Source organism: Coffea eugenioides, chromosome 6 (genome assembly GCF_003713205.1).
Source record: "Coffea eugenioides isolate CCC68of chromosome 6, Ceug_1.0, whole genome shotgun sequence".
In the NCBI taxonomy this organism is placed as follows: Eukaryota; Viridiplantae; Streptophyta; class Magnoliopsida; order Gentianales; family Rubiaceae; genus Coffea; species Coffea eugenioides.
Genome location: NC_040040.1, coordinates 3,138,908 through 3,154,549, shown reverse-complemented (window position 1 = coordinate 3,154,549; position 15,642 = coordinate 3,138,908). Strand labels below are relative to the sequence as shown.

The 15,642-nt window shown below is 34.1% G+C and overlaps 1 protein-coding gene across 1 annotated transcript; it reads left to right on the top strand.

The window, feature by feature from the left end:
* The first annotated feature begins 4,812 nt into the window (after positions 1 to 4,812).
* On the top strand, positions 4,813 to 6,271 carry LOC113772959 (tropinone reductase 1-like). Its single transcript, XM_027317460.1, has 3 exons — positions 4,813 to 4,818; positions 5,642 to 5,998; positions 6,089 to 6,271. The coding sequence occupies exons 1-3, from the start codon at positions 4,813 to 4,815 to the stop codon at positions 6,269 to 6,271; spliced, it is 546 nt and encodes a 181-aa protein (XP_027173261.1).
* The last annotated feature ends 9,371 nt before the right edge of the window (positions 6,272 to 15,642 follow it).

Below are 15,642 nucleotides of genomic sequence, written 5' to 3'. Positions count from 1 at the left end.
CACACACACACACACACAAAGGAGAAAGTGGGGTGGTCTCCACATTATTTGGCGTATTAATATTGCGTATCCATCTCTTTGCCTTAAAAAAATAGTTAGGATTAGTATTGCGGTGACTAAAATTATTATTTCACCGCCAAATAGATGACTTAGAATTACAGCCACAAAGAGGTAAATATATATATATGTACAAGCATCCGCATTGACCACGGCAGAGACCGTACTTTTCAATTTTAGATCTTTTTTTTTTTTTTTGGTCTTGATTTTTGAACCCCCTTGAGGGAAAGGAACAAAGCGTCTTCAATTTCATAGAAATCCAACTTCAACAAAAGAATAAAGGGTTAACAAAGATTACGGGAACGATCACAATTTGATGAGCAGAGTGGAAGTTATGCGTCTCCATAATCATCTGAGCATATCTTGCAATTGGATCGAAATCCCAAGTTCTGAGCCAAGGAGTGACAAATTTTCACTCCACGTATATATAGCTTACATATTTCTATCTTCATGGTTTGATATTTTATGGTAGAATTTTGTTTTAGTAAAAGGAAAATTTTTAAAAATACCTAATGGAATTAAAACTAAAAGGAGCAAAACTTTTTAGAAATTTGATGGAGGAAGTAAATTACACTGCAAGAGCTGCAGAGAGAGACTACTAAAGTTTCGGGAGAAGCAGCCGCGCAATTGACAATTGACATGGCTACTAAGAAAGAAGCCATCTTTCAGAATTTCGAGTAATTCTCTTTGTTCCGCCAGCGTATATTTGTTTATGAAGACTGGATGGTTCTGCCCTTTGACTGGGTTGGAATTTTCAGGGTGGTCTAATCTAAAGACTATACAAGTCTATTCCCACATGCAGGTCCATTGGTTCACATGAAATCAAGAATACATATCAAATGTATTTGGTTAAACATCTCTCTCATTGTGTTGGATACAATCAATGGGTATGTATATTACACTATGTTGAGACTGAAAGAGACGGAGAGAGTGATGGTCTGCCTAATTTGCTTGCAGTGATTGATCTAAAATTTTAAAAAATCTTCTTCTTGCTTGAAGTTAACTAACACGAAAAGGAGGCGAGACAACTTGTACCGTGTTATCTGGTAGTAATATTTTTTTGCCGTTGTCTAGAAGGAAGGGTGTGAACACATTTTTTTGAAAAGTGAAGAGGGAATGAATGCATTGCAGGGGAATTAGCAATCAAGACGTTAACACAAGGAGTCCTTCCACGGTTCCGCCTACTTTCATGAAAGAGGTTAACAGCCATTTTAGCTAAACTTAGGACTACAGACGTTCACTTCTCTTTTGATAAGAGGGTTCCAGGTATTAGTTTTTTTTTTTTTGGTTGAAAAAAGTGTAACTGATTTGAAAAAATGTGTGAGTGCAGAAGGCGCAATAATTATAATTGTGTGCATTCACATATTAAGTTAAGTACTCCTTCCGTCCCACTCTGATAGATTTAATTTTTTTTCCACACAGTTTAAAAAAAGTTAGTTAATTTTGTTGGAAGAATAAATCTAATTTACTATCTTCTTAAAATATCCTTACATTAAATGGAGTATGACTAATTAACTTTACATTTTCAATAACGATTTACATTAAATAAGAGCATTTTAGAAAAATTACAAGTTAACTATATTTTTCAATTGAGAAGTGGACTGTAATTTAGAACATATGAAAAATAAAAACAAATCTATCAAAGTGAGACGGATGAAGCAGAATATAAATATGTCAACTAGTACTGATTGAGTACCTGTTCAAAAAAATTCATTATAAGTCAATAAGTTACTCACTGAAAATACAAAAACATGAGTTCGCAAACAAGATACAAACACTTAATTCGTGGTAATCCTTTTTTTGTTGCTTAATTGTTTACATTCCATTCAAATTTAGCTGCCGGCACGGCAGTTTGAACCATGGATCCAACCGGACGCCTAACAGTTTCCAAGGGCGTTAAAAGAACTTTTTCGCAAACGAATGGTCCGAACTGGAATTCCAATTAGTTTAAGAAACAACTCTCTTCAAAAGTGGATGAGAAAGAACTGAACGGGTGTACTTGAGATCTTTGATTTGACTGTCAAGACTTTTCCTTTTCCCCTTATGAGGTTCCAAATCTTACTTTTGAACTTTGAAAAAAAAAAGTGCAGATGAGAAGGTTCTGAGAATTCCAAATTTGTTGATTAGCTTGTGATTAAGTGCCCATAAAGCTCCAATGTTCTTCAGGAAACCCAGACTCTAACGTGGCCGGCTACAGTTAATCATACAATCTTTTATTTTTGGGACAATTGATGTTCAAAATAATGGGCCCAAGCAAGACCCTCTTCCAAATGAACAGATCCAAAAGGACCAAAATTAACGCCAGTCGGTTTGCGCTAGGGATCCGAAGTGTAGAAGTTTAATCTAATCTAAACCAACTTGGAACCGTAGTTGTCTAACAGGGCTGGAGGTCTCGTAGAGGCCCTATAGGACGACAACATCGACATTTCGACGTGCAAGTAATCAACATTTAGGTCCTATTTGGATTGTAATTTTCTAGAGTTTTTGTAAAAAATGTAATGTAACCAATTAATATTGTGATATAAAAAAATAATTAAAAATATATTCATAAAAAATGTAGAAATTTTTAATAAAAAATAACTTTCCAAACAATTTGTTAACAAAAAAATAACTTTTCAGAATATGTTCATGAAAGGTGTAGAAATTTTGTCACTCGTTCAATTTGTTGACCATGTTGAGGATGGCAATGGAGCGGAGTTGGGGCGGGGGAAGGGTTCCGGCCCCTCGCTCCGGTGCCTACAAATTCCTCCCGTCCTCGCCCCGTACCGCATAAAAATTTGTTACATAATTTTATTATAATTAAATTTTAACAAATAATCAAGTACTAAAAAATCAACACATCACCAAATTATTATTCATTATAATTTTATAATTGAAACTTATAAAAACAATCAAATAAAAGTTATTTGAATACAATCTAATATGATGAAATAAATACAACTAAAGTAGTCAAGTTTTCACTTTTAGCATAAATACAATCATTAATTCATTATTGTGCTTGTGCTTTTTTTTTTTGGAGAAAAAAATGGTATTGTATTAAGTGTAATTAGAGATTTAGTATAAATGTATTAATAAATTTAGTATAACTAATTAATAATTTCAATTAGTAGACATATAATTATTAGTATAATTGATAATATCAATTATATTAAATATACTAATATACATTATATAATACATATAACTAATAATATCATTATCATAAATTTGTAACTAATTAAATTAAATATTATATATAATTATATACATATATATATTTACTTTTTTCAAGCGGGCGACGGGGCGGAAAATGGGGCGGGGGTACCGTTTCTAAATGGGGGGAAAATATTTCCCCCCAAGGCGGGTGCCCACGGCCACCCACCCCCATTGCCATCTTTAATGAAGTACGGTATCATCAACACCTGGCAATGCCGATAAAAAAAATTTATAATGAAATAAACCGATCATAAAGATTTAGAAAAAAGTATAGATTAAAAAATTTCCATGCATGGGACATGGAATTTTTATTTTTTTTTGACAAACTTAGACAAGTATCGTATTTATGAAGACAGATCGGGGGAGGTCCTCTTATATATTGACATGTTTAATGCATTTTTGTCCTATAAGGCGTCCTGTGAAATTCGACGCCTTGTCACTGCGTAAATTTCTCGTCTTATCTAAAGCTGGGATATTGTCCATTTTTGTCGAACAAATTGCCGATTCATGTGACACCGTATTTGCGCTTGCACATTTGGAACTTGTTGTCCTGGGTCTCAACTGTCAAGTCTCTGCCGAAAGTCTCTCCCTTATTTATTTATTTTTTCCCTCATCTGAAGCACTCTTCTAACTAAGATTGAGATATACTGTATGTAGAAATGTCAAAATGGATGACTTGGTCGGATTTGAGTTGGGTAAAATAGGTAATGTGTATAAGTGAGTCAACCCATTTATACCCATCAAATTAAATGGGTCTAAATGGGTAAGTCAAAAATAAATTGGGTAACCCAATTACCCATTTATTTTAACTTTTTGTAAACTCATTTAAATTTATTTTTGCAAACTAAGTTATCAATTTATACCACTCTTTACACCCATCATTAGTTTTAAATATTTACTTATAATGTTCAATAAGCCTAATTATCAATTTTTTCCTATTCGTACTCTATGTCGTAAAATTACATACTATTTAATAATTGAATAATAAGAATATAAAAATTTTAATTAAGTACTATAAAAATTAACATAAAAACTTAATCCAAAAATTTTGAACCCCTAATATTTTTTTCATGTGTAAATTTAAAATTTCATTTTGGAAATATCGGAAAAGAGGCTAAAACTTATCATAAATTGGTAATGCTAAAAAATGAGTAATTTAACAAATTAAGAGAAAATAAAATGATAAAATAAAACCAACAAGTAATAATAATAATGAAACAAAAGTAGTTAACATCATAACAAAATGAAAAATCTGAAAAAAAAAAAAATGGGCGGGGGAAGAGAGGAGATTTGAGGGAAAATAATTTTAAATGGGTTAATTGGATTTGATGGGTTACCCAATAATACCCATTTAATTGGGTAACCCATTTAGATCCATATGCAAAAATTTAAGATACTCATACCCATCTATTCATGGGTGGGTATGAGTAAATTTAATTAAATGGATTGATTTGCCACCTATAACTGTGTGTTTGGGCAAAGGGCTAAGCTACCTCTTTATTTAATTTAGTAGTTATATACTCGAATCATCATATCATTTGAGAGAATCCAGGTCAATAAATGCAGGTGAGTAGGAAAAGTTGGATGTTTATTGTTGATGTGGTCTTTGCGCTTGATAACCAACAAGAACAGTGAAATTCTGAGTAAGATAATCAAGAAGACATCGAATTCAATAATATCATTGTCCTAAGTTGATCCATCCATCTGGATAACGAAGACAAAAGATTTAGGAGCTGTTTGGTAAAAATTCATCGATCACAATTACTCTGACTCTATGGTAATCATAAATAATTAGTTAATAATAACGGGTTTTTGTTGAAACTTTTAGAGCGTTTGATAACTAGAATTCACGTATGGTTTTTCTATTTTTTTTTTCTTTTTGTTTCTCATTTTTCTTCCCCAACCAAACTTTAAGTATTACTATTATGATTACTCTTGAAACATATTTCTTGGTATGAAATCCACTTAGCAAACACCCCCTAATACTTTGGGAAACCATGCAAAATGACATCGCAAGCAAAAGGAAAACACTCGTAAGAGAACTTGTTATCTTAAATATTGCCCTTTTGCATTTCATGCTATCACCAGCTAGCGATTCTGCTGTAGCCTGTTTTACGAAGTAGTCAGGTCGATATTGCACTTTTAACAATAATTTCCTGAGGATGACGGTAGCATTCAAATGTTTCCATCTTTATCTTTCAGCGGGACTTAATTTGGTTTGGCTGAGGTCTTATGTTGCAGCTTGTACCAATTAAATCAAGCTGCTTAGCTTACATCTGTAAAGACAATCGCGTTGAAGTTTATTTATTTCTGTCCTGCATGCATGCGTCTCATACAGACAGCTAACATAGTCCAAAATTGGGATGGAATTCATTTTTGGGAGTTTTAGGCTCAGGTTAACAATGCTGCAAGCGTCATAGTTAAACGAGCTGAAAATTCTACTTGGGAAGATCATTCATTTTTGATGGGTGCAAATATCGAGTCACCTTTTCATCTGAGCCAACTAGCATACCCTCTGCTAAAAGCGTCAGAAATTGGAAATATCGTATTTATCGCCTCCGTGGCTGGTCGGACGGCACTGCCGGGGGTTTCAATATATGCAGCGACCAAAGGATTTGGCGTGTCAAGAATTTGGCGTGTGAATGGGCAAAGGATAATATTCTCGTCAACACTGTTGCACCGTGGGCTGTTCGAACCAAATTATCCACAAATTTCTTCATTGTTAAACTTGCAGCGAACTTGGAGGGTGTGTTGGGGGGGGGGGGGGGGGTGGTGAGAAAAATGCCTACTATTCCTCGAATAGCACTTGCTTAAAAGTCTTTGATTTCTTTTCCAGGAGGAGCTTGATCAATCTCTGGCGGGTAAGTACCCCCCATTGCTGAGTCGAACTCCTCTCCGTCAATTTGCAGAAGCTGATGAGATTTCACCGCTAGTGGCGTTCCTTTGCCTTCCTGCCGCCTCATATATTACTGGGCAGGTTATTTACGTCGATGGAGGATTCACAGCCGGTACATCCTAGGTAAGTTTGGTTAGATGCTCTTCCGCAGTTGTGGTATCGAGTCATTGTCCTAATTTAATTTATTTTGTAGTATTAGTGTAAAATGGGTGAGACAATTAGGTTTTTTTTTTTGGGGTGGGGGGGGGGGGGTGCTGGGGGGTCTTTAAGTCTCTCTAATAAGTCCTATTCTCCTCCTCCTCTAGCATCCCAAGCTTTTTGATTTTGATATTAATTTCAAACACATCCGAATTTAAATTCTTACTCTCAATGGCCTGAGATATTAAAGTTACGCACAAGAACTTAAAATCCTGCCCCCTCTCTCTCTCTCTAACTGAGATTTTAGAAAGCCACCTAGACAGTGACGGAGCCAGGATTTTTATTTGGGGGGGGGGGGGGGAAAAATTTTTTCGAACAAAATTACCTTAATATGTTATGTTTAAAATAATTTTAATTTATTTAAATATATGACATCTTAAAATATTAAATATTAACTTTAATTATAAAGGCATGTCTATTTCATAAATATGTAACATAGTCATAACTAAAATTAAAACAAGAAATAACCTTTGATTAAATCTTATAATATCACAAACCACCTAAGTTGCACATTATGAGAAGATGCTCCAATATGTCACTTGTACAAAAACAAATATATAACTATTTTCAATTAAAAAAAAGATAAAAGTTATGTTAGCATACCTTAAAATTTCATCCTCTTTTATTAAAAATAAATTGAGATTTACGTTCTTTTATAGAACTAAATTCATGTATAATTGAATCAATGCTAAATTTTCGAACAACTTCAATTTTTTTATGTACATTGTTAGGCAATCATTCAAGAAATTATCCATTATCTTGTTTTGGAGTTTTGTTTTGATTATCTTCATAATTGAAAATGTCCATTCTATAGACTATAGAACGGAGCCAGGATTTTTTCCTTTGGGGGGGGGGGGGAATTTTTCTGAACAAAATCATCTTAATATGTTATATTCAAAATAATTTTCATCTATTTAAATATATGACATCTTAAAATATCAAATTTTAATTTTAATTATAAAGGTATGTCTATTTCATAAATATGCAGCATAGTCATAACAAAAATTAGGATAAGAAATAACCTTTGATTAAATATCTTATAAGATCACAAATTACCCAAATTGTACATTATGAGAAAATGCTCCAATGTGTCACTTGTGCAAAAACAAAACTATAACTATTTTCAATTAATAAAAGATAAAAGTTATGTTAGCATACCTTGAATTTCAACCTCATTTTTTAAAAGTAAACTGAGCTTTACGTTCTTTCATAGAATTAAATTCATCTATAATTGAATCAATACTAAATTTTTGAACAACTTCCTTTTTTTTTATGTACATTGTTAGATAATCATTCAAGAAATTATCTTTTATCTTGTTTTGGATCTTTGTTTTGATTATATTCATAATTGAAAATGTCCGTTCTATAGTTGCAGTTGATATAGGAAGAGTGAGAACAAATGTAATCAATCTGTCAATAACAGAATAGACACTCAATTTCTTGTTTTCACAAAGCCTTCAAGTAATTATTTGTACATTTGTATATGGGTCAACAAGAGTATAGATCACTAATTTTAAATTTTTTATCAATTAGGCTAAGTTGTATATTTGTATATGGACCAATAAAGTAATTATTTTTGTTTTAGCCTATTGATAATTATGAATTGAGTCCTTTATTATAATATATCAAATTGGGTCAATTTACTATGGATTATCAAATTATATGTTTAATTTTTTGAATGTTAAATAATTAGCACAATAAAAAAATAAATAACTTTTTTTTGAAGAAAAAATTAAATCAAACTTGGCTAATTCATATAAACACACAGAGATATATATATCTATATATATAAACTCTCATAATATAAACCAAAATTTTAAAAAATTAGGGGGGGCCAACTTTGTCTTATACATATATTTACATATTATGAATTAAAATTTTCAAAACTGAGGAGGGGCCATGGCCCCCCTCTGCCCCCTTGGCTCCATCATTGCACCCAGAGTGTGTATAGAATAGGAGCTCAATATCCCCCATAATTTATTGATAGAAGAACACAAAAAACAAATAGTAATTCGTGGCTGTGTAATTAATATCTCTTAGGTTTGGAAAATCAAACAAGTAATTTAGTCATATTAAATTACAATTTGAAATAAAAAAAAGTAACTTAGTTATATTAAATTACAACTGGAAACAAAAAACAATAATTTAGTCGTATTAAATTTACAGTTGACGAGCGAATAAGAATGTTGGTCACTTTCCGTTTATTTAACCTTCTTTTCCCTTGGCTACTTTAGAATAAATTAACGAGCATATGGAGTAGTATATTACATACTTTTCTGGGCTGGGCACGTTTGTTGTATGGTGAATGAGATTCCTTGATGAAAAGCTCCTTGATTAGTGGTTTGGTGGAGAATTATTAACTGCAAGAACCATGCAAGTATTCACTCTCTTCAGTTTCAGGTGGTGGAAGCATCAAGGATTAAAACAAGGTCGGTCCAGTGTCCGTGATAAAGAAGAAATAAAATGCTTGTTCTGATGGTCCATATGGGAGCTGCAAGCTGGATGTTTTTTTTATTATTTCTACGATTCCATTCGTCCTATTTGACATCTATAACGAAAATGGCCGATTTGCCAGTTGCCCTGATTCAAGTTTTTCTGCTGTAATATTGGATTTCAACCTAATTCACATACTTTGCATTTTTCTCTTTCCGTTTACCATTTCTTCCAAGTTTTTAGGGTTTTTTTTCTGAAAAAAAAAATTCAAATAGGAGTTCTTCACGCATGTGTTACTAATTTCAGTTATCAAATGGGACCAATAAAATGATTTCATACCTCTTACTATCAGAGATAAATGTGTCAAATGAGTTATGAAACATCACTATTTGCACATGCGAACAGTTAATTAGTTTACCCAAAAATACAGTTAATTACCACAAAGAAGTTGTCTACTAAGTACTAATGTTTGTGAAATGAAATTTATACATTCTAAATAAATCAGCTGACAAACTTTTTAGGCCTGATGTGGCCTGTCTAAACCAATTCGTGTTATGCAAATTGGCCACCAAAAAGGATTTAAAATCCTTCTTTGGACTGTAGATTAGGCCTTCAAATCTCGCAACTTATAATAAAAAAATTTAAAAGTGTGCCAGAGTAGTGAATACTTTAACTAAGTAGCTAAAGTGTCAACACATATATAAATGCGAGTTTAACTATACTGGGTGTAAAGTTGTGTAATTTTGGTGTAATAGTAATTTTTACATTTACATAAACTTAATTGTATAAGTTACATTTTTACATAAACTTGGTTGTACAAGTTACAAGTAAGAATAATATAACCAATTTAAACTGGATAACAATTCAACTTGTGAGATTCAAATCCATAAACTACCATGATATACGATATGTTCGCAAAAGTGGCAACAAAAATAAAGGTAAATGTTTTTAGCGAGTAAATTTGAGTGACAGAGGTTAAATGGAGAATGCGAATATCAATTTCCAAAACAAACCTTCAGCTTGGGATGATTCTGAAATAGCTATACTTTTACTAATTTCCCGCCTTTTTGCCTCGAGGTTATATGTAGGGCTGCAAACGAATCGAGCCGCTCGCGAGCGGCTCGAGTCAAACTCGAGCTCAGAATATTAAGCTCGTTAGCTTGCGAGCCGGCTCGCGAGCTTGAGTATATATATATATTTTTTTTTTATTTTTATTTAATAATAAAATTACGTATATTATATTTTTATTTTTTTATTTTTTATTTTCATAGTAAAATTACGTATATATCCTTAATATTTTATTATTTATTAAGAAAAAAATATTATTTTATTTATTTTTTAAAAAATAAAATTTTTATTTTTTATTTTTTTCGAGCTCGAGCTCGGTTCGACTTGATTCGAGTCGAGCTCGAGCTTGAAAATTGCCGGCTCGTCGAGCTCGAGCTTGGTAAAATTTAGTCGAGACTCGGCTCGATTAGTTCAAAACTCGACTCGACTCGGCTCGTTTGCAGCCCTAGTCATATGAGACCGCAAAGTCCCAGGAAAGGTTACAAGTAGAGGTGTCAAAATGGGTGATTTTGGCGGGTTTGGGTTGGGTCAAATGGGTAATGGGTATAAGTGAGTCAACCCATTTATACCCATTTAATTAAATGGGTATAAATGGGTAAGTCAAAAAATGAATTGAGTAACCCAATTACCCATTTATAACCTATTTATTTTAATTTTTTATAAATTTATTTAAATTCATTTTTGCAAACTAAGTTATCAATTTATACCGCTCTTTGTACCCATCATTAGTTTTAAATATTTACTTATAATGTTCAATAAGCCTAATTACCAAATTTTTTTCATTTATACTCTATTTCACAAAATTACATATTATTTAATAATTGAATAATAAGAATATAAAAATTTGAACTAAGTACTATAAAAGTTAATATAAAAATTTAATCCAAAAATTTTTAACCCCTAACATTTTTTCCATATATAAATTTAAAATTTCATTTTAGAAAGATAAGAAAAGAGGCTCAAATTTATCATAAATTGGTAATGCCGAAAAATGAGCAAGTTAACAAACTAAGAGAAAACAAAATAATAAAATAAAACCAACAAATAATAATAATAATGAAACAAAAGTAGTTAACATCATGACAAAATGAAAAATTTGAAAAAAAAATGGGTGGGGGAAAAGAAGAGATTTAGGGGAAGAGAATTTTAAATGGGTTAATTGGGTTTGATGAGTTACCCAATAATACCCATTTAATAAATGGTATTATTGGGCAACCCATTTATATCCATATACAAAAATTTAAGATACACATACCCATCTATTCATGGGCGAATATGGATAAATTTAGTTAAGTGGGTTGATTTGCTACCTCTAGTTACAAGAACCCCACGTAAAAAAAGAATTTGCAGGCAGAAAGAGAACATAAAGCCCGTCCGCCTCAGCTGCTACTTTTAAGGAGGAGGATTCACGCTAGAGCATCTCTTGGAGTTAGAAGTTAAAAGAGAGGGTACGGAAAGCCACAAATGCCGATCGAGATGTCGCCACTTTTCTGCTTGCTAAGATTAGAGATATGTGATCGTGAATCGAGTTGAAGCGCTTGAACAGGATAAAAGAGTGCATGTGTAGTTCACTCGAATCCAAAAAATTTTAGAAGATATCTTCTTTTGATGTTTTTCTGTATCCACCATTAAGGTCCATCAACCGCTACTGCCTCTTTTATCAACAACTATCTAAGTACCTATACAGCATATAAAAAATAGCCAAAGAGATTCCAAGTTCCAAGCAGGGCTCCAGGTTGGCCTCTAGCCAATCACGATGCTCCTAACGGCCTCTAGCAAACAACAACTATCTATTATCAAAAATAGCCAATGACGAAGGTTCTAATGTCTCTCACAATCCGAGTAGTCAGATGTGAAGGATCAGATGAAAGCTAGCTGTCTGAGAACTCGTTTATTCCGGTGTCTCCAAATTTGATAGATAGAGGCAGCGAAGGCCACTCTTCTAACCCAGCTTACGAAGTCATTTGCTGAACATACCATTGAACTACAAACACTCCATCCAACGATAGGCTCGTCCATTCAGCATTTTCATTGAACAACGTTCCAAATTGAAGCAGTGAATGGGCATTGCAAAAAGAGATGCTCAAGATTTTCCTCTGTTTGCAAGCAAAACACACAGGCAGGATTTTCCTCTATTTTTATCATGTTTTATCACATTGATAAAGTTGGACCCTGTTTGGCAAGTGAGTTTTTTGGGTGTTTGTCTAAAATTTTACTGTAATTTACTGTAAAAGTTTTTAAATTTTTTTTTAAGTGTGTAAATTTTTTAATATTTTGAAGTGTATAACTCAAGTGCCAAAAAGTTTTTTGAGGTTACTGTAGCTAAAATTTTTAAAAAACTTGCAGCAGATAAACTTGGTAAAAAACTCAAGTGCCAAACAGAGAACTTCTCAAAATTTTTAAACTATACTCATCAAAATATTCAAAAATTTACACACTTCAAAAAATTTTTAAAAACTTCTACAGTAAAGTTTTAGACAAACACTCAAAAAACTCACTTGCTAAACGGTGCCTATATTTGATCTATTTTCTGAATGATGTTACTTTCTTTAATTAAGGCTATCTCCATCGACTTATTAAAGCTATCTTCTTCGACTTACTCCTTTAGCCTTAATTATCCTAGTACTTTGACTAAAAGGTCCTTAATAACAGGGCCTTAATAAGTCGCATAATCCAAATCTACAGAGAAGAAGAGAAGACTAAAAGAGTCACGCAGACGGAGATAGCCCAGGATCCAAAGCCTTATTTTGAGCAAAAGCTTATTTGGATCCTTAGTCCTCCATGTATATATCCGTCACCTCGTGTGTACAAGCTCTTTTCCCTTTTCCAGAAACAAAACTTTTTGACACCTCTCACATGTATTTAATTTTATTGGAAAAATGGCCAATTTAGGACATAGACTCTTTTTTTAGAGTCAATTTAGTCTTTAACTTTTATTCTTGACCAATCGCTCCTTAAACTTATTTTTTTGGATCCAATTAAATCTCTTTGCTGCAACATCATCATCTAAAAATAATTGGACTTCTAATTTAATAGTTAAATAGGAATATTTTGAAAGCCTCGTGTATAGATTTTAATAAAGCCAAGTAAATTAGATAAAAACCCATTAATATTTGAGGTATTTTTAAGATTTAAACTTTTTTGAGATATTTTTAAATTTTTTAATTAATTTCTTAATCCTTCTCCTACCCATCTCTCCCAATCATTACCACCCCCGCCTCCACTCCTCTCCACTCTTCTCTTTGTCAACCACTCTTTTCCGCCACCGCATTTCCTGTCAACCCACACCATTCCTCTTTCCTTGAAGAGGTGATTTCTGGTGGGTAGCAGAACCGACTTGAATCAGTCTTCTCTCAAGCGAGGTGTGATGAATTCGCTTGTCCGAAGTGAATGACGGGGCTTCTCCCTTGGGATTACTCTGACGATCAAATCAGTATATTGAGAGAACAAAAAAATAAGAGCGGGTATAAATGAACAGTATGCTTACTTGTTGGGAGTGAACGGGGGTATTTATAGAGCATGAGTGGAGGACAGGACGGTGGGCTTATGCTAGAGGGACCTACGTCCTGGCCATTATGGCTCTGTCCCGCATCTGGAGGTCTGACTCTGACACCGTAGCAGTCTGGACATGCTGACGAGGAGTCCAGTGTAGTAGCCATTAAGAACATCAGGTTCTTTTCAGATAAAACACTGGTTCTGTATTGTGTTAGGTAGGTTGACATCATCAGCGTGCAGCCGAAGTGGAATGTCTAAGGTACAGAGGTCATCCATGACGTAGACCAGAGATCTAGCCGGACCCAGGGGTCATGTTTAAGGGACATCATCTCGGCCTATATGACGAACGAAGTGAGATGACCTCGGCCTTGACGGTGGCCGAGGTGAGTATCCTCATTCCTCAACACCTGTACCCCTACTACTCCTTCTGTAGCCAGAAGTCAAAAGTTATGGGATTAGTGGTTTCAGATTTCATTTGTTCAAATATCATAAATTCTTGTATTTGTAACCTCTGTAAATTACTAAACTCCATGTGAAAATTTTGAAGTTCTGTAGGACAAAACAACAGGAGTGTTGTAAGAATTTGTTAGTGAGATTGACAAAACTATATATTTTTGCGTGGGCTCAAATATGTAAAATGACTAACGTGATTTTTAGCAATTGTGAAACCATTAGTATGAAAGCATCGGGAGGACATCAACAAAAGACCGCAGTGATGATTATGACAGTACACCAATTGCAGCTGACAAACGCTTCGGCAGTGATTGGGCAAATGGCTCGGATCTTCTTTTCTCCACTGAGGACGGTCACCTCGGCCTAGCCGCTATAAAGAAAGGACATGGGATTCCTGTACTTCCAGTCACTTCGGGCTGAGGTTGTATCAATTCGGGTCCCCAGTGAAATGTCGAGTCCTCAACATCTCGACTAATAAATTGTCCCTAATAACTGACACTTTGAGGGACCCCCAACGCCGACATGGCAGAAAGACATGACGTTTGATAAGACTTGACCACTGCTACATCTTGTCAATACCGACAGGACACACAGGCTGTCAGATCCTGGGAAATTGGAGTCTACCATCTTTCCCTCTGGTTGAGCTTTTATAAATACCATTCCTTCCTAAATAAAGAGGAGAGAACTCTCAACTATTTTCATTATCATTATTCATTTCCCAAAAAACTAATTTAATCATCAGAGGTATTCCAGAGGAAAAAGCCTCGCCTTGTGTGTGTATCAGGGAAAGTACAACACAAAATCACATCGCTCAGGAAGATGATGTATTAGGTCAATTCGGCTTAATAGTCCAGAAATAACCTTTTCATCCACCACAATGGTGGTAAATGTGATAAATTTGTATATTTATGCTATTTTTTTAACTTAAGCCAGAACGCATTTACAAATTTCCTCTTCAATTTTCTCAATTGCAAAGCAAACTCAAAGGTGAGGGAAGAGGGATTTGAGAGAGAGGTAGGAGCAAAGGGTGGGTAAAGAAGAAGGAATTGTGTGGTCGGAAAGGAGATTATCCAAAGTTTTCAAAATGTCCTATTTAGTTGTTAAATTAGTAGTCAAATTGCCTTTGAATGATGATGAAAGTCTTAGATGTGGTCCAAGGGCATCTACCTCGGCCCCTTCGGTTTCGCGACCGGATGAGGTGACCTCTGTGAGTTACGTGTTACCTTGGCTCATTGCTTTTCTCTCGAGGCCAGTCTCAGTCTCTCCTGAGGTGATCTCACCTCGACTTGGCTTCCTATCTGATATTTGACGTACCACTTAAAATATTAATTTATGCATGACGGAATAACGTGACAATGACATGGCCAGTGCTATGTCCCTTCCATTAGGCATAAGTCTAACATTGTCAGCCTAAGGCCCATGAAAACTGGAGTCTATCATTCTTCCCATCATATTATCTCCTGTAAATATCCTTCCATCTATAGAAAAGATACAGACATTCACTCTCACTTATGTAAGTACTAGAGATACCAAGACCCTTATTTTTAGTTTGTAATTAAGTATCCGAACTGACTTGATTGTTAGAGTGAGACCGAGGGATAAAACCTCGTGCTATGTCCGTGCTCTTTGTGCATATTTGATAGGAGAATCCCTTCGGGTCAGATCAGTCGTCCCGAATTTACCTCTTCAGGCTCGAATATTAAAAGCTATGAATTACATCGGCTTTAATGAAAATAAGGTTTATTAATCAAATTTGCCATCTGCCTAATTATTTTTCCGACGGTTCGAGTAAACTAACCCATTGAAAATCAAAATGGACACGGAAAATGTGACGCACGGGACAATCA